We start from the raw sequence: 27,789 nt of genomic DNA, 5'->3' as shown, positions 1-27,789 counted from the left end.
AAAGTCAGATACTTATGGTTAGGGGTTTGTTCATATCCCTAATCACTATATGAGCAACAGCAAGCGTCACTAATTAACCAAACTAATCCTAGAGTAATTGCAAAATGCAAGAAATAAATTCTCTTTAGTATTCTTGTTCAATTTTGTTGAAACAGAATAATGAGGAAACCGTTTTAGAGGATGTTTGTGAAGGAAACAGGTGCACAAAAACACAATCTCGCACTTTGTGTCTATAATGTAGGCCTACAGTATGACAAATGCTTGTTTTGAGATATAGGACTGCAGATATGATTGTAGTCCAGAGACAAAGAGCGGGAAACTGTGTCTACAGGAACTTATAAACACGAGACCTGCAGAAATGAGAGTTAGGGAAACACAGGTGCTATGTTCAGAATAGTATACTACTGTATCATACTACTACTACTACTTCAGCAGTATAAAGTATGTATACTGTGCACAGTATGTGCATTTTTTTGTATGGAATACCCAGACACGGCCTAAATTAGCAGTGCACAACAGAATACTCCATTTCCAATATGATGAACGAATCATGTAACAATACCAGCTGTCATTTCTAACATCTCTTTCTTGACTCATTATTTGGCCGGCTTGTAAAGAGTTAAAACATTGGATTAAAAAATTCAAAATAATGCCACTCACTGAATTGAACATGCAACATGATGAAGTCATGTAACAACAATGTAGCATTCTACAAAAACAATACGGACCCAGTTTATACTGTGTGCACTTAAGCACTGGATACAATATACTTATTATGTACATACGTGTCATTGTATTTTACTTACATTTAAAGTACTTAGCATTAATTACATCTGTAATTACACTGTAAGTACACTGTTACCTTACCCTTAACCATAAACCTACCCCTACCCTAAACCCTAACCCCTAACCCCTAGAAACCATACCTCAACCACAGTAGCACAAAATGTGAATCTTGTGACAATTTTGCAGAACAACATGTAGTTACACAATAAAAACATTGTTTTGCATGTATTTTAATGTTAGTTCATAGTAGTTAAAGACACGTAATATAAATTGGGACCAACAAGAGCTAAATAATTTTTGAGACTGCTGTGAACTTTTTTTACTAACTCTGTGTTGTTTTTAGCAATCAAGTTGTTTTCAAGTCAGTTTTATAACAAATCTAAGTAAAGCACATATCTAAATGAATTTCAAAACTGAAACTAAAACTAAACCTTACAATACTGGAGTAAAAAGTCAGTTTCACTTCAATTTTTTTATTTTTTTATTTTTTTATTTTTTTTGGCATTAAAGCTTCAGTAGAGTATCAGAAGTATAATTGTGGCTCTTGCCGCTCTGCATGTTTTTAAATCAGTAATCATAACTGCATATGCAGAAACCTCACACACATAAACAGGCAGTCACACCCCGGCCTACTGCAAGCAAAGAACATTCAGGGTGTTTCTTCTCACATCTTTACCATCATCCTTCACTTCACTGTCAAGACATCTCACAAATTCATACTGACACTCAGCTACTGGTGAGTACATTTCTGTAAATTATCGCTTTCATTTGTGGATTATTTGTGGATTAGCCTACAGTCTAAAATCTGGTTGTGTGAAAGTAACTATCTAATATAGCTTTCTGGAAGCAGAGCATCTTTTGTCCAGTTGATTTCAGATGCTCATACCAAAGGCAACATTTCTTTGGGGCTTAAAAAGGAATCTGAATTCAGAATCACAATTAAAAAAAACTCCTATAAGTAAAGGTCAAACTTGCTGAACATTCATAAGAAGCAATGGTTCTTAAAAGTACCAGAATATTTGGCTTGCAACAAATTCAGAACCCTTTTGATGCTAAAAAAAAAATAGAAAGAAAAGAACAAAAAATGTTTAGGAGTAAAGAACATTAAACGTTTTTTTATATGATTTTTTTTTTTTTTTTTGGCAAATATCCAGTTCTCCTTTTAACTCTTAGTATCAATAATGTAAACTGTGTTGTGTTTTGGCTGCTGGACACCATTATGGGGATGCTGTTTCAACAAGACTTCTTAAAGGGATAGTTCACCCAAAAAAAAATTCTGTTATCATTTACTCACCCTCATGCCATCCCAGATGTGCATGACTTTCTTTCTTCTGCTGAACACAAATATTTTTAGAAGAATATCTCAGCTCTGTAGGTCCATACAATGCAATTGAATGGTGATCAGCACTTTAAAGCTCCAAAAAGCACATAAATACAGCATAAAAATAATCTGCAAAACTCCAATGGAGTGATATGACAGGTGTGGGTGTGATACAGATCAATATTTATGTTATTTTTTACTATAAATCTTCACTTTCACTTTCACATTCTTCTTCTTATGCATATCACCGTGTACTGGACAGGGAGGAGAACTTATAGTAAAAAAGGACTTAAATATTGATCTGTGTTTCACCCACACCTCTCATATCACTTCTGCAGCTGAAACCGCGTACTGTCACAGTATGTACTGTATATGATGAAGCTGGAACTTATCTGCTGGCAAAACAGTACGTTAGTTTTTAGGTATGCATACAAGTAGTATGAGTAGATTTCAGACATCCGTGGACACTGGCATTGTTTTGTGACACAAATATATGACGTAATAAAAACAACCTGCTCTGGTTTTGTTAAACAAGCACCATTTAAGCGAAAGGACTAGTTATCTTGGTAAATATAGCACTTACAGTTGAAAACAGCCATCTGACTCGCAGTTCACCGCCATTCCTTTAAATCCAGTGTTTTGAGCGTGACATCACCTCAGCTCCCAAGGATCGTTAAGTTTCCAGTCGATCCACACAACAGAATCTCGCCGGAAATAGTAGGTCATCTGGGTGTTTCACACTTACTGCTTCATGAATACTATGGATTCTGACATACAGCTCCATTGGCATGCTGTTTTTGGCATACTATAGAGTAGGGAAGTATGGATATTCGGACGCAGCAATGGATTTAACCACTGGAGTCGTATGGATTACTTTTATGCTGCCTTTATGTGCTTTTAGGAGCTTCAAGTTTTTGGTACCCATTCACTTGCATTGTAAAGACCTACAGAGCTGAGATATTCTTCATTTGTGTTCAGCAGAAGAAAGAAAGACATACACATCATGGGATGGCATGAGGGTGAGAATTTTCATGTTTGGGTGAACTATCCCTTTAACTAGCTTAACCAAGATAGAATTCCTTGGTCAACTAATATCACCAGACAAACCATGATGTTTGACCAATGTCACCAGCTAGGATTTGCTGGTAAACAGTATGGACCAGCACCAAACAAGCACAAACTTGACAATTCTATGCTGGTCTTTTCAGCAGGGTCAGAGAAGCTTTCAGCAAGCAAACATTTGTATTTGTTAAAAATGTACACAAACTATCTGGACCCAGCATATCAACAAAACATTAGCTGAGTTCAAATCATAGCTATCATAAGTTCTAAGATGTGTTGGTGACATATCAACTGACAGATGAGCAAGCTACACTGTTCATGGCTTATGATGTACTTCTCTGTGCATTTCATGACAGGAAACCACAATGAATGATCAACACAAGTTCTTAGTCCAACGCTTAATCTGTGCGGTAAATTACATGTGGCAAATTAAAAAGTGGTAACAACAAAACAAAACGTTCTCAAGTGAGAATCCCATCAAAACAGAGTTCATCTAAAACACAGCTTGCAATGTTTGTATTTAGGAACACAAAGCCTTCTTGTATCAGTCAGTCCCAACCACATTTAATCTACCAGCATGAAAGTTATGTAAGATGAGTCTCTTTATTACAGTGCCTGTGGTCATGGTCTTGTTATGCCTGCCTATAGCACTGATGCAGAAAAGGGATGATTTATATTGAAACAAATAACCCAATTAAAGCTGTCTGACATCAAGGACTGTAAGATGTTGATCAAAATCCCACATTAAGGTAACCTCAGGCAACAGAATCCACAGTGCTGATCACAAAAAACTAAGAAAATTACATGATTATTAAAATGTTCTCATTCTGTTCAAATTCTGTGGCATAGTAGTTAAAGCTATCACCACTGTTTTTATAGGCCTATTACTGATAAGCATTAATATAACTGGGGGGAATCGCATTTCTGAAAGATTTATTCACGTGACAGCACTATTTGACGTTTCTCAATTTTGCCTTCAAAAAAGTAGCGTGCACCAAGCGTATGAATGGTATCAGAATGTAATACGGTACTTTGATGTATACTATATAATTACCGTATTCATAGACCATAATATTTACATGGTACTTCAATGTACGTGCACGTGTCGAACTTAATGAAGACTGTCTTTAACGATGGCAAACAACAGAATACATTTGCAGGTTTTGTTTCACTTGATTGTAGGTAAATATCCATTTCATCCAGCAATCTTTTTATTTTCTCTTTTTGTTCTCACTGTTTACTTTGAGACACCGCTCCAAACGATTGATTCAGTGCGCGAGTGAACGGTCTGAATCAATCAGAATGAATTGCGTACCAATTCTGCCAAAGCTTTTTACTATAAATTCTCCTCCCTGTCCAGTAGGTGGCGATATGCACAAAGAATGCAAATCGCCAATAACAAAAGAAGAGCGCCTAGGAGGGCTGTTTGAAAGTAGAGGTAGACTGATATCGATTTTACCGATTAATCGGCACTGATAGTTGCTTTTTTGAACGGTTATTGGCAAAATTATATGCCGATAGTTAACGATATATTTTTTTCCTCTGTGGCCGGTGCTATTATATTAGATAATAAAATGATCTAAATTGAAGCGAGGGCATGCAAAGGAAATGCGACTAAATGGAAATGTGACCGTCAGCACATGCATTGTGTCACCAACTTCATATCTTGTGAATAATAATAAAACTTATTCCTCATTAAACCTGTGTGTCCTGGTGATATATATACAGTTGTGCTCAAACATTTGCATACCCTGGCAGAAATTCCTTGAAACAACCACACCGTCTTTTTCCAGAGCAGCCTGTATTTCTCCTGAGGTTACCTGTGGGCTTTTCTTTGTATCTCGAACAATTCTTCTGGCAGTTGTGGCTGAAATCTTTCTTGGTCTACCTGACCTTGTGTTGGTATCAAGAGATCCCCGAATTTTCCACTTCTTAATAAGTGATTGAACAGTACCGACTGGCATTTTCAAGGCTTTGGATATCTTTTTATATCCTTTTCCATCTTTATAAAGTTCCATTACCTTGTTACGCAGGTCTTTTGACAGTTCTTTTCTGCTCCCCATGGCTCAGTATCTAGCCTGCTCAGTGCATCCACGTGAACTAATAAACTCATTGACTATTTATACACAGACACTAATTGCAATGTGAAAATCCACAGGTGTGGGAAATTAACCTTTAATTGCCATTTAAACCTGTGTGTGTCACCTTGCATGTCTGTAACAAGGCCAAACATTCAAGGGTATGTAAACTTTTGATCAGGGCCATTTGGGCGATTTCTGTTATCATGATTTAAAAAGGAGCCAAACAACTATGTGATAATAAATGGCTTCATATGATCACTATCCTTAAATAAAAGACATGATCAGTCATATTTTCAAAATCAATGCCAAAATTTCACAATTTCTGCCAGGGTATGCAATCTTTTAAGCACAACTGTATATACAAACTCTTCATTTGTTGAATAGGCTATAAAAGCTTACTTTGGTAAATACTTAAATATAAAACATTGTAATGGAGCCAAGCCTCTGTCATTTCAAAATAAGAGCCCCCTGTGTTTTTTGGGCTTGTATACAGTCAGAAGTACCGCGTTATGCAAAATCAAATTTTTTTCTGGTTATTATAGGGATTTTGTTTGAAAAATAAACTACATTAGGGATTTTATTAATTATAGACCATTGTAGCCTCTTTGTCTGTGCCCGTCATAGTAAGGATAAACGAAGTATTTGTTTTAAAAATTTTAAAAACTAATTTAAAAACTATCGGCCGATTAACCCTTTCACACGTACAATCAAACTGGTGTGATTACACTAGGCTGGGCTCAGAGGCGTACGATCAAACTGGTGCGATCTGCATTCATGCTGCTGTTTACCAGCAAAGTGGGACTGATGCGGTTGTCATAATGAATCAGCTTCTCAAACAGCCTTTTCAAAAGGACAATATCTTTAATTTTTCTGTTGCAAACATCCAAACAATCACTAAATAAATGTATAAGGCCGTTACCGTCGGAGCTTACTGTTTTGATGCAGCAATGTGGCCATGTTTTCTGACATCAAACAAAGAATATAAAAACTAGTTAGAATGAGCCTTCTCCCATTCCATCCGTCACTCATTCTAGCCACTTCTGGTGCTGGGAAAGTGGAAGAACTAGGTCTTTAGGACCTTCTATGCTATGACGAACTCAGAATCCCATGCTGCATTGCAGTGTAAACAATATGGCATCATGCATAGCCGGCAATTGCATCTTATCTATCATAATCAATCATTATAAACATCTAAAAACCAGATTATATGTTTGATAATACATAATCTGACCTTCTGCTGTAAAGTGTATGGTAACATTTGTTTTAATTACAGTGCTTTAAAGAAGTCACGCTGGGGGATTCATCAAAACAGGAGAAACTCAGGGGGCCTGGGTAGCTTAGCAAGTTATGACACTGACTACCACACCTGGAGTCGCAAGTTTGAATCCAGGGTGTGCTGAGTGACTCCAGTCAGGCTTCCTAAGCAACCAATTGTCCCGGTTGCTAGGGTGGGTAGAGTCACATGGGGTACCCTCCTCATGGTCGCTATAATGTGTGGTTCTCGCTCTCGGTGGGGAGCGTGGTGAGTTGCGCGTGGATGCCGTGGAGAATAGCGTGAAGCCTCCACACACGCTAGGTCTCTGTGGTAATGCGCTCAACAAGTCACGTGATAAGATGCACGGATTGACATCTCAGACACGGAGGAAACTGAGATTCGTCCTCCGCCACCCGGATTGAGGCGAGTCACTATATCACCAAGAGGACTTAGATTGGGGAGAAAAGGGGAGAAAAACAAAACAAAAACAGGAGAAACTCACATTTGAAAAGGTTCATTGGTTATCTGCCTTTTCCAGCACCTTAGTTATCATATTGGCAAAATTCACAAATGGTCGATTTCTATTTGAAAGTGGAGATTTATAGTAAAAAAATAAATTAAAAAAAGGACTTAAATATTGATCTTTTTTTCACCCACACCTAACATATCGTTTCTGAAGATACGGATTTAACCACTGGAGCCATATGAATTACCTTTATGCTGCCTTTATGTGCTTTTTGAGCTTCAAAGTTTTGGACCCTGTTGACATTGTATGGACCTACAGAGCTGAGATATTTTTCTAAAAATCTTCATTTGTGTTCTGCTGAAGAAACAAAGTAATTTTGGGTGTACTCAAGATTTCGCTTGAACGTTGGGGGGAGGGGGATTTGCAGCCCCAAATTTCCACTGATCATGGTATAAATAATGGACGGGGGTTAGCTCCCCCCATCCCCCCGGAATCTATGCCCCTGGGATATTCCTTTGAGCTTAACTGACATAAAATAAATAGACATAAAACTTTTAATGTCCAGCATAATACATTTACACATCACTTATCCTATGACAAAAAAAAAGAGCTATTCTATAAATGTGCTGAGATGAGTTTTAGTGCCTTCTATGGTCTATGAGCAAGAAAAAAGTTAAGGTGGGTGGGTTTTTCTTATCCTCTAACTTCCCTGCATTTTTTATTTTTCAGTCTATAATATTTCATCGGCTATATAGAAATTTCTTTTGGTGAGTGCAATCTCAAGTCATGGGATACACTGGTCAAATGGTGTGGGAGCCCTGAATCAAGGCACAGAGCAAAGAGGAAACTAGAGATCTAGAATGAAATAACTGACCAGGTGACTCAAACAGTAGTCATACTGCTGAAGTGTTTATGAAAGATTCTGTTTATGAAAGACCAAATAGAAGGCAAAAAACAACACACAAACAGGACAGTGAGCTCATACTACAATTTTAGCTAGCCCTAACATTTATGACTAACAGAATGCTGCGCTACATAACATCCCAAGAAACGTCGGCGGCCCTTTTATGGCGTAAAAAAAAAAGTGGATCCCTCTCATGCTAGTCCTCTGACTGCCGTGACATCATAATGCCCTATGAGAGTGGGAGGGAACAGCCCCTTGTCTATTGACCAATGAGTGCACGCTATGCAAATGAGCTCACGCAGGTTCGACTGAGTAGTGTTCGAGCGCTCCTCCCGCAAGCGTTCATAGAAACTACAGTCTCTCAAACCTGCGGCACGTAAGTGATCACTCCGCTCCCACGATACAGAGTAACAACGATGGAAATGAGCGTTTAGTCTCGTTTTAAAGAGAAGAGAAGAGTTTCTTCTGACCTGAATTTGGATTTGTTTTCTTACTGGAGTTATTCAAGAGTGGAGGACGCGCAAAATGAAGTACAAAGTAAGTGATTTCTCTTCATTCATGCACGCTGTTTCCGTTAACCACATCACATAAGTATGGGTTCCGTTTACTAGAGCAAGTAGAATTGATATGTACATTATACCTAAGACATACGCGCGCGCGTGTGTGTGTGTGTGTGTGTTTTAATCTAAAATTAAAGTGCAAATGTTTTGTATCATAGATAGACAGACAGACAGACAGATAGATAAATGATAGACAGACAGACAGACAGACAGATAGATAGATAGATAGATAGATAGATAGATGATAGGCAGACAGACAAGCGGACAGACAGACAGACAGATAGATTAGATAGATAGATAGATAGATGATAGGCAGACAGACAAGCGGACAGACAGACAGATAGATTGATGGATAGATTAGATAGATAGATAGATAGATAATAGGCAGACAGATAGATAGATAGATAGATAGATTATAGACAGACCGATAGATAGATTACAGACAGACAGACAGATAGATAGATGATAGACAGACAGACAGACAGACAGATAGATTGATGGATAGATTATAGACAGACAGACAGATAGATAGATAGATAGATAGGCAGACAGACAGACAGGTGGACAGACGGATAGATAGATAGATAGATAGATTATAGACAGACAGACAGACAGATAGATAGATTACAGACAGATAGATAGATTACAGACAGATAGATAGATAGATAGATAGATAGATTATAGACAGACAGACAGATAGATAGACAGATTATAGATAGATAGATAGATTATAGACAGACAGACAGACAGATAGATAGATTACAGACAGACAGATAGATAGATAGATTATAGACAGACAGACAGATAGATAGATAGATTACAGACAGACAGATAGATAGATTATAGACAGACAGATAGATTACAGACAGATAGATAGATAGATTATAGACAGACAGACAGATAGATAGATTATAGACAGACAGACAGATAGATAGATAGATAGATTACAGACAGACAGACAGATAGATAGATAGATTACAGACAGACAGATAGATAGATAGATTATAGACAGACAGACAGATAGATAGATAGATAGATAGATAGATAGATAGATGATAGACAGATAGATAGACAGATTATAGATAGACAGACAGATAGATAGATAGATAGATAGATTACAGACAGACAGACAGACAGATAGATAGATTACAGACAGACAGATAGATAGATAGATTATAGACAGACAGACAGATAGATAGATTACAGACAGACAGATAGATAGATTATAGACAGACAGATAGATAGATAGATAGATTATAGACAGACAGGTAGATAGATAGACACAATCCACATAAACACAATATATGTACATAGATGTATAAATTGCTTAAATGTACACTTTAATTGCATATATATTAATTTCACAGATGTGCATGAATATTAGCTAATATCTGAATGTTCATTATTCAAGGGTCATACACTCTGGGATAACCCTTAAACAAATTCAATGGAAGATTGAATACTGTTTCTCTAGTTAGATTCTCTTTAACTTAACAGCTGGCTTGCTCCAGCTCTAAGCAGCAGTAACTTGAGTGTGTAAACAACCATGCATTTATTGGACGACTGGTATGATCCAAAAGCGAAGTGTAAATCACATCATTTATTACACGCTTCATACAAAAGCACTCTTTGAGCTCTATTGTAGCGAGCCTTGTTATAAATGATGTGATTTACATTCTGCATTTTAAAACTCAAGTTACTTGGAGCCACTTGAGGATATATGGGGCCATTCATTAGCCAAGTCTCCAGCTCCTTTTTCAGTTTGAGCCTCACTGTGATTGTGTAATGTGATGCTTTAAAGCAAACAGCATGCATTCTGTTCAGAGTAACAGGGTAGCTGTTCTACTGTGTATTCCTGGTGGGGAAAGAAAATAAAGACACTCCAGGATTTTATTTGCATGTCAGTGTGTGATTTGTTCATATATCGCAGTTTAAACTGCAGGGGCTGTTTTTCGAGGGTCTGTTTTAAAGACGTCATGTAGAAATGATGAAAAGACTCATTATTGAACTCTATATCTAGTTTATATTCATTTATCTAGTTTAAATACATTTAAATGTCTTCTGTAAAGCGCTGTTTTAAAAAGTGCAATATAAACAATGTTGGCCTCAGTCACCATTCACGTTCATTGATGCAGTGATAGTGACTGGTGACTGAGTCTGTCAGTCTCTTACTTTCTGCCTAAAATCTCCTGTTGTATTACATGATAAAAAAAAAAGTCATACAGGTTTGGAACAATAAATAATTGATGACAGAATTTCTTTTTGGGTGAACTATCCATTTAAAGGGATAGTTCACCCAAAATTGAAAATTCTCTCATCATAACCCTAACCCTCATGCCATCCCAGATGGTGACCAAACCTTTCAAGCTCCAAAAAGCACATAAAGGCAGCATAAAAATAATCCATAAGTGGTTAAATCCATGTCTTTAGAAGCAATATGATTGGTGTGGGTGAGAAACAGATCAATATATAAGTCCATTTTTACCATAAATATCCACTTTCACGTTCACATTTTGAAAGTGAAAGTGGAGATTTATAGTAAAAAAGGATTTTATTTTTTCATTTTTTCAAATGAATGGTGGCCAGACCTTTAGAGCTCCAAAAAGCACATAAAGGTAGCATAAAAGTAATCCATAAAACTCCAGTGGTTAAATCCATGTCTTCAAAAGCAATATGATAGGGAAAGTGGAGATTTATAGGAAAAAAGGATTTAATTTTTGATCTGTTTCTCAACCAAAGTGATTACATCACTTCAGAAGACATTTATTAAACCACTGGAGCCATATAGATTACTTTTATGCTGCCTTTATGTGATTTTTGGAGCTTGAAAGGTCTGGTTACCATTTACTTGCATTGTATGAACCTACAGAATTGAGATATTCTTATAAAAATCTTTGTGTTCTGCAGAAGAAAGAAAGTGAGTAAATTATAAGATAATCTTTATTTTTGGGTGAACTATCCCTTTAAGACTCATAAAGCTAGCCCCCCATGGAAGCAAACATAAAACAGGCTGTCATTCCCAGTTTTCCCAGCTGATTTGGGTACACTCAGAATCCAGGACTAAACTTTGGCCAAGTCTGCACTTACAATCCAAGTACACACAGCGTGGGGGGAGCTTTTCATTCAAAAAAATCTTAGCTCTTGTGTGCAGTTCCCTCCCCATTTGCATACTCTTTGAGGCTTCCATCCCTTTGGGAAGATTTGCTTCCTACTTTGGTAGGAGGTTGGAGCTGCTGTTCCTGAATGGAATGCTTTTGTCTGTTTCACACTATCTGGGGAATGTGGAGTACTTGGCAAAACCCTGGCTGTTAGCACATAGCAGACTGTTTGGATTCCTCTACAGTATGTCAGCGTGTCTCTCTCTCTCTCTCTCTCTCTCTCTCTCGCTCATTAGATTTAAGGACTTAAGGCTTGAAGCTGTGGGTCATGACACCATACTAGGCATCATTTCATCACATTAACATACTGTATGTTTTTAGAATTACAAGGAACCTTTGACTTTGCTGGTAAAGCTTCTAAAGAAGTTGCACTTTAAAACAGATTCAATATCCTTTTATCACCCGATCTTTTGTTTTGCTGGCATTTTGGAAATTAATCTATTTTGGCCCATTGGGGAGTAACTATAATACAGGACTTTCCTGTGTTTGGCAGGACCGTGCTGTGTTTTGGTTTGCTGGTCCCCATCAGACTGCTTAACTAGCTTAACCAGCCTGGTTGACCAGCTTCATCAGCTAATGTTGTATGGTGACCTAGCTAAACCAGCACCAAACCAGCTCTGACCAGTATGAAAATTCATGCTGGACTCGCATGCTCTTCAGGATCCGTATCACGGTCCTTTACATTGCAAGTGCAACGCTCAGTCAGTTGAGCTACCATGCAATTTGCATCGCATTTAAAGGGGTCATGAAATGTTCTTTTTTATAGTTTTATTATCTTCCCTGAGGTCCATTGATAATGTTAGTAAAGTTTATTTTTTGCATTAAAACAGTCATAATTTATAAATATTTGATCATTTTGCACCCTCCCAGCTAACAAAAAAAGGTCCACAGAACGTCCCCTAAATGGCCCCTACGAACGTCCCACGAACGTCCATGTGTAGGGTCCTCTTGCCATCCTCCGGACGTTCAAGGGGACGTTCACAGGACATCCATTCTGGACGTTTAGGGGACGTTCACATGAGGCCATTTAGGGGACGTTCTGAGGACCTTTTTTGTTAGCTGGGTAAGGAATATCCACATTCCTTATGGTTAAATCCAATATGGGTTTATATTGTAGTTAAATTTTTCCTTTGTCTGAGTTGCAAGGTGTCAGGTCTGATGATAAAAGGGAACACATGGGCGAATGGATTTTGCAAGTGTTGTTATGGAAATGTCAGATGAGGGACGATATAGGGACGGTCGCATACTCTGGCCCAGACAAAAATTGGACTTGTAACGAATGTTCGGAATGTCCTCGGAACGTCCGCCAGTGAACGTTATAGAGCGGACCAAATGCGGACCTAAGTGGACGTTCGCAACGTCCGGGGGACGTCCCCGTTTGCTGGGCTGTCTCTGGCCCTCTGTCTGAAATGCTCGGTTCTGGCCTAAGCGCCTCCTTTAAAACTTCAATGTAAACACCAGCTGTTATGATTGGCTAACATCTTTTTTTAGCACCTCGAATAGAGCCATTTTTTAAACTCAATCGGAAGAAAGTGAATAAGCACCAAAACATTATAAAACTACATTTTGGGGTTTACACATAATGCACATCCAACACATTGCATCTGAATATAGGAAACTGTTCATCTCAAGCACAACTGTTAACACTGTACGCGAGCGTTGTGTCATGTCAAAAGCAATAGAACCCAATATAATCAATGATGCAATGATGAGGTCGAGAACAGACAGATTTCAAACCGAGACATTTCAGCAGGGTGGCAACTATAAATGCTATTTTTAAGCTGGGGAGGATGTTTTAAGTTAAAAAATGTACAGTTTGTTTTTATAGTAAAGTTAACTCTTATATGTCTAAATATCAAGGAAAATTTGATTCTCCATTTCATGACCCCTTTAAACAAGCTTGTAAATGTAGTTGGTTATGTAATGCAAAAAATCAAATGTATCATGTAACATGATTCTATGAGACCAGGTTGACTAAGATAGTCTTTTCAATGTGTTTGGGGGTCAGCACCACAGGGACAGACTGCTCACCCTGTTGTTGTTTTTGACGCAAAACACTGGGTGACACACAGTCTGTTGTCAGCTCATGGTCTGATAACGAATGTGTTGAACCCAACTGAGTGAACAGACAGCTGAGAGAGAAGCTGAAGCAATACCACCTCCATTTAGACTTGATTACTTTAACATAACCTAACCAAAATAAGGGTTCTTCAGGGGTTCTTTGTACGCTGAATGGAGGTGACAGTCCAAAACAGTGAATCCACAGTAATTACTGCACAGACAAAAGTTACATACGACGGTTTTTACACTGCGCAAACTGAAAGATTTCAAAGGGTGATGTTTATTAAGCAATTTCTCTATACGTAGCCAATAGACTTTATCCAAACTGTCAAAGCACAAAAGAGAAAAATGTCCTATACACGATGTATCTTCTAGTCTCAGGCTAAATTCAATAATGTGTGTCCTTTGATAACGATTTGGGTAGAAATTAATGTCATTTTATCAAAACTATGCGAGTGGCACTCAGTGGCGCGGCAGAATATTGAGCAGCCCCCAAAGACGTAGCTGGGCACTGTTGCTGGACGCCATATGTTGATGCCGTGGTGCGTACGTTCATAGAATTTTTTTTTATTTTTTTAGAATTTCCCATTTAACATTCTACAAAAAAAAAAAAAAAAAAAATCATTGTCTTGTCAAGCTAGGGTGGTTGCCATTGCAGGCGTTCTGAATGGTTTATAACATGTTGATATATGGTTGCTAGGGTGTACTGGGTGGTTGCTATGTGGTTGCTTAGTGGTTGCTTATTGGTCCAAGTCAAAAAAGCCTCTTTATGATATTCTGATCCCTTGATATGTCTCCGGTCCCTCCAATGAGTCTATGGGATTTCTTTCTTTTCTTTTAATTGTCTGCGTGGTTGCTTAGAAAAGTACTAGCACACCTCTCCTCAAAAAGCCACACATTTTGTGGTATCATTCATGTCCGTTGCACAAACAGTGGGGGACGTGTTTAGGGGTTTGTTGAAATCTAATTATGTATATTGGCTTTAGATTAGCGTCCAGACTAGAGAAAACACAACATGACCCTGCTCTTGTGGACCGTGAACTTTTGACTCTGGGTTCTTGTGAAGTGAAACAAAATTTGGAAACTCTCTCAGTGATAAGTTCTAAATAAGTGATAATATCTCGTCATTGTGAAAGAAGTCACTCTCACAGTTATGAGGTGAAGAACTGTTGCTAGTTAAATATTAAGTTCTAGCAGGATCTGTTTTCCCACCTTTGGAACAGGGAAGACACAAAAAAGACTTCAGCTTTGATTCTTTGATTTGAAATCTTGACGTCACAGATTGCAAAGGTCAGCCAGAACCCAGGCACTGTCGACGTCAGTTATGTTTTCCAACAGGTGTGCAGGTGAAGATCTAGGATGTTCTACGCAGTCATAAATAATCCCCATCACGCTTCAAACAAGCAGACCTGTATGGACAATTATTAGGTTTCAGGGCTCCTGTACTAGATCTGGGAAGAGTTTGAGACTGTTACGCCATAGATTTTCCCTCAGGAGTATACCGAAATGAGAGCCGCCCCCCTTTCAGACACAGTGGAACGTCTGTACCCTGCTTTTTTGCTTTCTTTGGAGTCTCTTTTCAGTCTTATGTAACTGTGGCACAAATAGCCTGACAAAGAGATGATTAGCTGAAGTAAACATTCTGTTTTTTGTTTTTTGGCATCTCACTCCAGGCCGCAGTCCAAGTTGAAGGTTTTGTTTGGAAATTGACATTGTACTCATACCATCTGAGGGAGAAATGTAGGGGTTACCCAACTGAAATGAAAAGGGAAATATGAGGTAGAGGTTGGGTAAACGGAGTATATTTTGTGGTGTGTGTGTGTGTGTGTGACTAGATTACATTCTAGTAAACAGCAGTAAGGGTGTTTATAAGGAAATTAAAGCTCTTTAATATCTCAATTGTTTCTCTGAGACTGCAATAAGTTTATATAGAGATCAAAAGGAGTCTCCTGCTTCTCAGATTTTTCTCTTAAAAATGACCCTAGAAATCTCACGTGTCTAGAGTTTCGGGAGAGATCTCAACAATGTCTCACTCTCAGAACTGTTCCAAGATACATAGTCTACAATCAAAAGTCACAGATCTCAAACATTTTTCATCAAATCCTAACAAAACCAAATGTTCTGAGCTATGCTATCCACATTAAAGGAATATTCTGGGTTTGATACAAGTTAAGCTCAATTGACAGCATGTGTGGCACAGTGTTGATTACCACAAAAAATAATTTGAACTCGTCTCTCCTTTTCTTTAAAAAAAGCAAAAATCCAATTTTTGGAGGGTTTAAAAGGCAGAAATGTGAAGCTTATTATTTTAATAAAGTTTTCTGTTAAAACTCATGTATTATTTGAGCTGTAAAGTTGTTTAAATAATCGTTTTTGCACCGGAATTACAGGATTTATGGCGTAATATTCTCATGGCATCGAAGTTGTAAATTTGGATATAACTTTACACGGAAAAGGTTAGTAAGCATTTATATCACATTAAAACAAATATTGTGGATATACTTTTCAATCAGTGACTATTTTAACGATTATGGATTGGCCCCATGCACTTGTATTATAAGTGCATAACTGGAACCCATTTTTTTTTCTCTCTATTTTAAGTAAAGGAGGGACAAGGAGGTCGAAATTGTGGCAGCCTAGTTTTGCCGAAACTGTGCACTACTGTACATCTCGCTTGTACTTTTTTATTATTTTTCCCAAAGAATTTTCAGAGAACATCAGATATAAAGTTGATACTTAAATTAAACAAAACTGGGAACTCAATTAAGTCTTCTGAGCTCTGAAAAGCAACATCTGAGCAGTAAAACTCTGGGTGGGTGTGAAATTATTAAATGTATAAGTAATGAGTTTACTCAAAGGAATTTCCAACTAAACAACATTCTCATTCCTGAGGTTCCTTCTATTGGAGTATGAATGTGTGTATAGATGTATGTGTTGGTCTGTGTGTGTGTGTCTAGGCCACATCAGGGTGGTATTGTGCAAACAGGACACTTCTCAACAGGCAATCCATATTCCCCAGGGTAAGAACAAGGGCTATTCACAAAGCAGGTCTCAACCAGTACTCCACAACACAGTTCTACCCTGTTTAAAAGACAAAGACAAACAAAAGCTTCTAAAGAAACCAAGAGCCTTGCTGCATAAATGAACATGGGGGTTTGCAATGATGCATCAAATAAGGAACTGTGAACATTTAACAAAAAAATAGAGGATACGTGTTTTCAAATGTTCACCCAAAAATGAAAATTCTGCCTTTTTACATTTTGACAAAAATGCATGTATTATTTTTGAAAACATCCTCTATACAACATTTTTCACAACTACTTAAAACTTTTGCACATTATTATATATGATGCAGACTTGCAGAAAAACGAAAATGGAACCAAGCATTTGTTTGCCGGCAAATGAAATGTAAACTGTTTTCGATAGAGCCATTTGAAGTATGAAGGAGCGTAGTTTACCTTTGGTTGGGTTTTAGTGTGATTATATGGACTCAAGGGTGGGATGACACACTGTCAGATAAGAGGAACTTTGACAGCTGCAAACAAGGAAAGCAAATAAAAGCTGTGTGATTGTGTGGGATGGTTTCACTTGAACTTTGTGACTCTTTTAGTCATCACTATTTAAAGCATGACCTTACTCTCAACCACTAAAATGGTTGATAAAATGTCTAAACAATATATCACGAGAAAAAATTAAAATATATTTATATAAATATATTTTAAATATAAATATTAGCAATTTATTTTCGTGATATATATTTGGCCAATTTGTATATATTGTAAGATGCATATAAAAATATATTTGAAACATTTAGAAAAAAAAAAAATCTTAATTTTAAAATAGCTGAAAAATATCTCAGGAAAACCAAAACGAATATATACATTACCGGTCAAAAGTTTCGAAACACATTCTTTATTATAATTTTTTTTTTTTTTTTTTCACATTTGAGAATAATAGTAAAGTCATCAAAACTACGGAATAACATAAATGGATCTATGGGAATTATGTTGTGACTAAACAAAATCCTAAATAAATCAAAACTGTGTTATATTTTAGCATCTTCAAAGTAGTCACCCTTTGTCTAGAATTTGCAGACATGTACTCTTGACATTTTCTCAACCAACTTCTTGAGGTATCACCCTGGGATGCTTTTTAAACAGTATTGAAGGAGTTCCCATCTATGTTGGGCACTTATTGGCTGCTTTTCTTTATTATTTGGTCCAAGTCATCAATTTCAAAAACTTTTCTTTTAATTATTTTTTTTAATAATGAAATTAATATGGTGGCATAATTATATTTTTGTCTACAAAACTAATTTCAAACATTTAAGCATACGCCTTCAGATCAAAAGATTTTTAAGATCATGAGAAACATTTCAGTCAAGTGTTTCAAAACTTTTGACCGGTAGTGTATGTATTGAGTGCTTTTTAAGACCTATATTAGCAATATATTTTTCCTGATATATTCTTGGCCATTTATGTATACTGTAAGATGCATCTAAAAAAAAAAAATCTGGAAAAAATATATTTGACATTTTTTGATTAAAGATTTAAATAAATATATATATATATATATATATAAATGCCTTTTCTTTTTGTCCTACAGGCCTCTTAAATACATAACAGGTGCTGTTTTTGTTGTTTGTCTTTTGGCACACAGTGGTTTTGAATGACATATGTTTTTTTCTTTTTCCTCCATTTAGACTTGTCAGAGCGAAACATGGTTGCCCCATTGACCCAAAATCCTTTGATAGTAATTTACAGCCAGCTCAGACCACTACAGGCTTTCTCGTGAAGTGTGAAATTAAGATGACATTTGGGGGTGAATTTCCCGCACTTGAAAGACTGCCCCTGCTGTGACATCATAAATCTATCACACATCCAAGGCACTCGCTGTTTTGGTGGGATTATGTCTTAAACTATCTTCCACCAAATGAATGAACCCAGTTACCTTTCACTCCATTTGCACTGTGTAGAATAAGCCTCATTCAGTTTATGCAGGCCTGATGGTGTTAAAGCAAACACTGCTTACAAAAATGGCATTTTGCAATATTTTGCACTTACAGCTACCTAATGATTAGGTAACATTTAAAAAAGACACTTGATAGGGGTCAAGTCAACATTTATAACATTAGCCTTATGTTTCTTGATCTGCAGGATGTGAACAAAATATGAAACTGGCAGTAGTGTTTGGGATGCTACAATGCTAGCTTCAGGCTAAAGGGTGGTACAAAACTTTCTAGACCATTTTATGAGGTTGTTAGTGTTTTTAATAAAGAGATAAGAGCAGAAAAGTATATTAAACAAGGCTATGGTTGCTTTAATATGCAGTTAAGTTGCAAAACGTAATTCCTCTGTCTTTTATTGGACTGAACTTATGAGTTTTGAAGAACATGTTATTTCGCCCCGCCTACAACAATCCAGGTCTTGTTTTCAGTAATTATTCACAAAATTTGCCAGTTTTTGGGCACTTACAGTGTTACGGCTATAGGCCATATGCCGGTATATACAGTGTGGCGATAGAAATGTGTCAACTACTAGAGATTTTGCTTTTTTCTATGCTTGAGGTATATGCAGCTATCAGTCTTACAGTATGTTATTTACGCTATGAAACGGCAAAGAAATATGGATTAATGCGGAAATATAGAGCACAAAATTGTTCGTAATTGTTATGGTTGTTAAGCACAATGTAAAGCATAGTTAATGTTGTTTACAGTTGACAAATTCACTTGGTGCATTATTATAAAATTCAACTAATGTGATCACAAGTGAACGTACATGTATATTGGCTTTTTTTCAATGGCTTTGAATTTGGTCATCTAATCAGAATTTAAAGTTGGAGCTATCCTTTTAAAAATATTAGTTGTACTATTTTGAGTCGTTATTTTTTAACTCAAGTGTTACATAATGTGAAGCTGTTTTCGCACTGACTTATTCAATTGTTCTGAATAATCGTATCTTTTGATTTGCGTCCATTAAGTTCCAAATTAAGAGAAAATTCACTTGATCATCCAAAAATGGGCATTACATGTCATTTAATATATAAATAATTAGGGGTGTGCAGCGAAGCCATTATCTGTATCTGTATCTGTTCATATGACAAAATTATCTGTATCTGTCTCTGTACTCGGTTAGAACCGGGAGTGGGCGGGGCTTAAACCGGAAGTGCGTCAAAACTAATTGAAATGCCCATTTTTAAATGTATAGTTTCTATTAATAAAATATGCCTTGCATATGCCTTTTCATAATAATAGCCTAATAAAAATAAGTATTATTATTATTATTATTATTATTATACAGCAATTATTTAAAAATATATATTATTTTATTCTTTTTTTTTTCTTACCAGATGAAGCTGAGTTTGTAGGCTACATTACCTGTGGAATATGATGTTCACTGTGGTTTCTCCTGGTATTTCAGATATTAATATCTGCATGAAACAGAATTTTCTTTTGTCTGTGCATGTATAACAACATTATTCTTAAGGCAGAAAGTGTCACGCAAAATATGAAATGTCAAGCACACATTTTGCAGTGAATAATAAATACAAATTGAAACATTAAAAGAAATGAAAATAAATCAATATAGCCTACAAACAGGTGAAAGTCTCTTAAATCTATAAGGAATTTTTATACGATAAGTCACCATTATTTAGTTAAATAATAATAATAATATTGTAAATTGTATATAGCTCCATACCAGAGGTAGTACAGTTTAAAGAAGAAGAAGGAAAAAAAAGATGGAGAATGTTTCAGTTTCTTCATTTTACATAAGGAGGAATATTCCTAATAGATGAATAATCTATGGAGCATTTAAACTTTTTTTTTTTTTTGGAATAAAGTCTTAATCAGATAATTTGTGGTCAACTTTAAGAGACGGATAGACGGGCTTCAACGTGAAATCATCACTTCAGGTCAGCTTTTAACATCCCGCTCAGGTTTAGGCTATAAATAAATACATGGGAATCACGTGTGAAACATTTGATACATTAACAAAGACATTTCAAGAAGTGGAAAGTGTATATGATGTCGGATCTTAATGTTACACTTGATAAGCATCAGACACGCACAATTGACAGAGACCGCATACGGAGTCGAGACTGCGCCCATCCGATCTGAAATCACAACGTGCATATTTTCATTCATAAGGTTTACACTTTATAAATATTGGCTGCACAGATTCATAAATTTGTTGTCATTTTGTATATGTTTATTTAAAATGTCGCTTTATCCTTGTGCTTCTTGGATAATCAGTTAAACAAATATTTTTTATATTATTTGGATGAATCCGTTATTCCTTTTGAAGTCATTATTCGTGCCTTTACGAATAAGGTATTTGGCTTCGGGCACATCCCTATAAATAATTTTATATACATAGAATTGAATTTCCAGAAAAAACAAATAGCAGTATTTATGATATATACTGTTACCATGATATAAAATTAGGCTACTCATACCGTGGTGTGAAATAAGGTTTTGGTCATACTGCCCACCCCTAATACTCTAAGTGCTACTATGTTCTTGTGTATGGCATACTCACAACAAAACTATCAATACTGCAAATGCTTAGAGGGTTTAAAGAAATGCTATTGTGGTTTAAATGTGTTAGAGGAAAAGCCTCCTCTGTCTGGTTAAATTCTTTGAGGTTGATGTGTTGGCAGGGCTCTGTTTGGGGTGTTTGTTAGTTGGTTGGTGGGTGGGTGGGTTTTTTTGTGCTGGTGTCGTAAGTCTTGCCGGCTTTAGTGTGGGCGATCGCTGATTCACAGCACAGAGGATATGATTAGTATAACTAACACAGACGTCACTCAATCACTGAAATGAGACAACTATTTCTTTTGTGGCCCCTTCAAGCCTCTTACTGATTGGTCAAAATGCAAGGTGGGACTTGGCACAGCCACTGTAACGTTGTCAAAAAATGTGTCACGATGTTATCTGCCCCCTTGGGTCGGGTGGCAGTTCCCAGAAAGTCAATGTATAAACCACCAGATTTTAAACAGATTTTAGCCTTGTGTAATGTGTGCTGTCTGTGTCATATCCTTCGCTTTGAATGATCATACTTTGATTACCGAAGGATCAGTTTGTTTTATATGCTGCAAAACATTTCATTGTCATAGGCAGCTGTTTGCTAAACTGAAGTCTAACTGATGTTACTTTATATTTTTATTAGGGATGCACAGATATGACATTTTTTGGACGATATGATACCGATTTTAACAAAAAACCTATAGGCCGATACCGATATTTAGCAACTTACCATATTTTGTCATCAGATCACTGTTTTGCTTAGGAATGCATATAAAAATGTACAAAGAGGTACACAGTCTGCAGGTTTCAAAGTGTTTTGAATGGTTTCCCTCATCATGCAGCCTATAGGTAAGTGCCGTTTTCACAAATGTCACGTTCTTTTATGGTGTTTTTTCCACATTAATGTGAGAAAGAATACAAATGTAATATTACATGCTCTTAGGAGTGCAAACCCTTTTACAGTTGATGTCAGAAGTTTACATACACTTAGGTTGAAGTCATTTAAACTATTTTTTTAACCACTCCACAGATTTCAAATGTGCATGACAGAAACAGTTGTTTACAGACAGATTATTTCACTTTTAATTGACTATATCACAATTTCAGTGGGTCAGAAGTTTACATACACTAAGTTAACTGTGCCTTTAAGCTGCTTGGAAAATTCCAGAAAATGATGTCAAGCCTTTAGGCAATTAGCCAGTTAGCTTCTGATAGGAGGTGTACTGAATTGGAGGTGTACCTGTGGATGTATTTTAAGGCCTACCCTCAAACTCAGTGCCGCTTTGCTTGACATCATGGGAAAATCAAACGAAATCAGCCAAGACCTCAGAAAGGAAATTGTGGACCTCCACAAGTCTGGTTCATCCTTGGGAGCAATTTCCAAATGCCTGAAGGTACCATGTTCATCTGTACAAACAATAGTATGCAAGTATAAACACCATGGGACCACGCAGCAATCATACCGCTCAGGAAGGAGATGCATTCTGTCTCCTAGAGATGAACGCAGTTTGGGGCGAAAAGTGCAAATCAATCCCAGAACAACAGCAAAGGACCCTTTGAAGATGCTGGAGGAAACAGGTAGACAGGTATCTATATCCACAGTAAAACAAGTCCTATATCGACATAACCTGAAAGGCTGCTGCAAAACCGCCATAAAAAAGCCAGACTACAGTTTGCTAGTGCACATGGGGACAAAGATCTTACTTTTGGAGAAATGTCCTCTGGTCTGATGAAACAAAATTTGAACTGTTGATGGTCATAATGACCATTGTTATGTCTGGAGGAAAAAAGGGGAGGCTTGCAAGCCAAAGAACACCATCCCAACCGTGAAGCATGGGGGTGGCAGCATCATGTTGTGGGGGTGCTTTGCTGCAGGAGGGACTGGTGCACTTCACAAAATAGATGGCATCATGAGGAAGGAATATTATGTGGATATATTGAAGCAACTTCAGCCAGGAAGCTAAAGCTCGGTCGCAAATGGATCTTCCAAATGGACAATGACCCCAAGCATACCTCCAAAGTTATTGCAAAATGGTTTAAGGACAATAAAGTCAAGGTATTGGAGTGGCCATCACAAAGCCCTGACCTCAGTCCGATAGAAAATTTGTGGACAGAACTGAAAAAGCATGTGTGAGCAAGGAGGCCTACAAACCTGACTCAGTTACACCAGTTCTGTCTGGAGGAATGGGCCAAAATTCCAGCAACTTATTGTGAGAAGCTTGTGGAAGGCAACCCAAATGTTTGACCCAAGTTAAACAATTTAAAGGCAATGCTACCAAATACTAACAAAGTGTATGTAAACTTCTGACCCACTGGGAATGTGATGAAAGAAATAAAAGCTGAAATAAATAATTCTCTCTACTATTATTCTGACATTTCACATTCTTAAAATAAAGTAGTGATCCTAACTGACCTAAGACAGGGAATGTTTTCTATGATTAAATGTCAGGAATTGTGAAAAACTGAGTTCAAATGTATTTGGCTAAGGTATATGTAAACTTCTGACTTCAACTGTACATAATGTGGCTGTTATTATTTCTAGATTGTGGATTTCAGTTCACAGAGTTTTTACAAATTGTGTTACTAATTAATTATAAATAAACCATCGGTTTTTCATATCGCCGTTTTCATTCTTATTACCGATATGCTCATGGTTTTAATTTGGTCGATAATTTGCAGATAATAGCCGATAAGCATTATAGAGTGTAGAGTAAAAGATCAATCTTGGGATTTAAGAATCATTATCGAAATTGTTCAAATGAAGATCTGGATGAATCAGAAAAAAATCAACATTTTTACCCAATTATACATAGCACAGATGCGGTAAAAAAAAGCCATTAGTGTGCGCTTATCCAAAACACTCTCTGAACTGCCACTATTCTTAAAGAGACAGTACTGATTTAGCACGTGTTCTACAAATTCATGTAAATACAGTGTAAATAGTACATATTATGCATGTAAACAATAAACATGTAACACAATATATACAGTACAGTAAATGCAATATAGTATATACAATTTCGAGACATATTTATTGATGAAATACTAAGAATTTGTACATTTTTAATAAGCTAAAATGTGACCACATTGATGAAATCTAATGAGAAAATAAATCTGTAGAATTAATATTTTCGTTATGTACCGAGTTAGAAGGTCCTCAGTATAATTAATAACATTAGCTGAGAGAGAATTTCTTTCATATGTTTAAATCTTGTCAATCGGAATCTAATAAAATCTTGAAATCTGTATCAATACCAGCCCTATTTTTTTGTCTAAGTTGATCTTTTAGCTCATCTGTTATCTTATTATCTTATGAAACCTGTCAAGAAAATGTCCGGCTCATGTTTCACCCCAAAGTCAAAAGAACTAAATAAGAAATAATAATTTGCTTATAGAAAGTGGAGTCTATTTTTAGGATCATTATGATTTTTGCACTGTGACATTAATTTTCTGACAATTAATTATTACTGTAATGCAAAAAAACCTTGTAATTGTCAATATTGTCATATTAAAAAAAGAAAGATTAATTTTAAAGTATTTATACATTTTGTGAGCATTTTAATTTTCCTATAATATGCTTCATTTTCTTAAGAAAAATATAGTTTTGTTTTTGGAGTGAAATGTGACATGTTTTTGTGAGATTGATCCTGTCAGTGTTTGCAAAGACAGAATTCCAATATACTTGCCAAGATATCAGATACATATGACCAAAAAGAGTTAATAAAAGATGACCTTCTGGAATCTAGAGTCTTTTCAATTCACAGTGTGTTATGTAACATCGTTCCATAAAGGTCCACAATATCCTCCCTCATGTTGATTCCTGTTCTAGCCCTGGTGTTCACGTGTAACTTTACTGTACGTCAAAGAACATTGATTGAGCACTCTATATTTTGTTTTGGCTTGGGGCATGTAAATATTGATCCCATATTGTTCCCATTATTTTCACTGCTTGCTAAAAGCAAATAAACTTTCATGCAACTACCATCTTTCCCTAAGTCACAGTGTGTGACCTGTTATTTTAGTCATTTACCCTTAAATTCTGTTTTGCCTCATAATAAGCGATAATAGTCAAGTTAAACTATGAAGTAAGAGGAATGCAATAATTATCCAAAGTAAACAGAGAACTGTTGTACTGGGAGTGTTTAGCTATCGAAAATACGTTTTTTTCAACCTGATTCCTCGCACGTATCTTACTCTCAATTTGAGTCGTTATCATAATTATCGTCTATATTTACGCAAGTGAAATGAGGAAAAAAAGGTGCTGTTTCAGTCGTCCTGCTCAGACCGCCCTCCCCTCAGGGAAATGTTAAAGTGAGCTGGCCTTAATTTCTCACCGCTTCATTTCACCACTGGAACACACCACTTTTCACAAGGTAGGGGGTTGTTAATTGGGCAAAACCATTACCTTTGTTTGCATAGCGCTTTTTGCACTCTGAGGGTACAGAATTCTGCAACATGTTGGTGACTGGCGGTGACGTTAGGGGAATTTTTAACTAGTATGCATTTAGTTAATCAACCCCAATGTTTTTTTCTGTGGTGAAGCCAAAACCACCCAATGAGAGTGTACTTAAGAAGGTGGAGACTCCCGTACAGTAGTAATTTGGTTGTGTAAGAGCTTCATATTTTGGCATCATTTAGCACATATTCCTCGTCATAGGCCTATGGGCAATCTCCAGTGTTGATTATACAAAAACAAACTGTCTTGCCACAGAAAATATCTTTATTTAGAACAGGATGAGTCATGAGTTTCCCAAAAGTCTCTGAGCAGAGAGGTGATGTAAAAGGCATTGCATCCAGGTGCTCCAGATGCAGAAAGCTAAATTTAGGCCAGGCTCTTACGCAAAGAGCAACTCTGCTTGTTTTGAACACTTTCTAAAGTGTACGTTTTGAACCTCATCCAATCAGCAATGTAAAATGCAGGTTGCCGCTGGCGTTCCTATAGCCAAAAGATGGCCAAAGCATTCATGAGATCCAATATTGTGTGAGAAATTTTCATTTCGTTTAACCAATTTTGTGTGTCTCATCAGTCATGGGTAGTATCGGATTACATGTAATCTGTAATCAGATTACAAAAAATCACATACTTGTAATTAGATAAAATTTTCATTCATGGATAATCGTAAGATTTTCCCTACGATCATCGATATATATATCTGGATTTTTTCAGATATAATTAGGGCTGCTCGTTGCATAATAGTCTTTGTGTTTTCAGAAATATTTCTCAGCACAACTATGGGAGAGTGTGAACGGCAGGGTAAATTAGAGTGGGTCACGCACCAAACGTGTCTGGACATGGCGTGTTTTAAATTTCGAAACAATTATTTTATGTAAAGGTACATACATACCGCGAACGCTTGTCGTCTTCGGAGGCTGTTAAAAATTCTGCAGTGCCATGGAGCTCACCTCACATAGTTTTTTTAATTAAATTACTCGCAAATCATTATGAAAGGACATAGATTATTTACTATAGTCATTACTGGATTATATATTGTGTATAAGTATTTTTCATACAGCCTACACAATGTATTTTCAGTTACAAGTATGTCTTTTTGTGGTTTGACAGCTTGATTGAAAGACCTGTTCAATGCAACATATAGGGAAATTGCATAATAAACGTCGCCATTCCTAATTGTTTAGTTTGCACAGTTACACTAGTTTCATACACTAACCTGCAAACTCATCAATGTCACTCTGTTCATTCTTGAAGAAGTACAGAAACCTTTGTAACTTTGGACTGCCATCAGCTTGTGATGTGTGTGTGATGCCTTATTCATGCCGCCACCGGCTTCTGTAAATGTTACTTTGCCTCCTTGTGGTCTCCCAAAGCTATTGCGTCAGACCTCATTGAATGGAATTCAGGTGGAAGTGAGATTAAAAGATTATCACAACCATGAGAGACTGGAATGTAATTTCAATGCAGAAAATGCTGATTTTCTTTCACGGTCAGAGTTGAAACAGTTGAAGCTAGCTTAAAGCTGGTTTAGAGAGGTCTTACAGATCAGAAATGGAGTCGATTAGAGACTCGATTAGAGCTCGAAACATGAGCTGAAAGCTCCAAGTCCATTGTGTTTTTGTAGCGCTAAGCAATTTCTTCTTTTGCACTGAAAATTTGCATAAGAGGAAATGTGTATGAAAGTGATAGTTGTAGTAAATGCTATGGATAGAATATTTTCATGCCACTTCTGCTTGCAGATTTTGACACTGCATGTGTGGAGGGGACAACAGCGAGGATGGTTTGAACACTTGATCTCACCATCACTGTCGCACGCTCTTCAACACTTCGGTTCTACTAAGTATTCATTTGTATGATATTTAGAGTTACTTGCTAAAGCAAACCTCACTATTACAATTGCTCATACTACTGATGTGAATGATACCTCAGATTTTGTGGCTTGTTGAGAAGAGGTGAGCTTTTCATTTTTTAAGCGATCAAACATACTACTATTTTCACCTGGCAGATGATAAAATGGACCTGAAATCCCTACTATGAAGGAGAAATATACAGTATTGGGACAAAAATATAGACTTTAGGGTAGGCTTTTTTTTTTACTTGAGCCAGTAAGTTACCACCTAGCGATGCCCTAGCAACCATGTAACAGTGCCTTGGCAACCA

The 27,789-nt window shown here is 36.7% G+C and overlaps 1 protein-coding gene across 2 annotated transcripts in view; it reads left to right on the top strand.

Moving 5' to 3' along the window:
* The first annotated feature begins 1,471 nt into the window (after positions 1 to 1,471).
* The window catches only part of LOC127425540 (enhancer of filamentation 1-like), a 53,264-nt gene continuing 26,946 nt past the window's right edge, over positions 1,472 to 27,789 (top strand). The window contains exon 1 of one of the 2 annotated variants that reach the window (XM_051671648.1): positions 1,472 to 1,522. Coding sequence is in view for 1 of the 2 variants with exons in the window: in XM_051671647.1 (XP_051527607.1) it covers positions 8,401 to 8,412 (12 nt within the window). In the remaining variant the exon portion in view is untranslated. Of the gene's footprint in view, positions 1,523 to 8,204; positions 8,413 to 27,789 lie in introns of those variants that run through there. The other variant, XM_051671647.1, reaches the window with a different exon arrangement.

Source organism: Myxocyprinus asiaticus, chromosome 34 (assembly GCF_019703515.2).
Source record: "Myxocyprinus asiaticus isolate MX2 ecotype Aquarium Trade chromosome 34, UBuf_Myxa_2, whole genome shotgun sequence".
Lineage (NCBI taxonomy): Eukaryota > Metazoa > Chordata > Actinopteri > Cypriniformes > Catostomidae > Myxocyprinus > Myxocyprinus asiaticus.
This window is presented reverse-complemented; position numbering and strand designations above follow the sequence as displayed.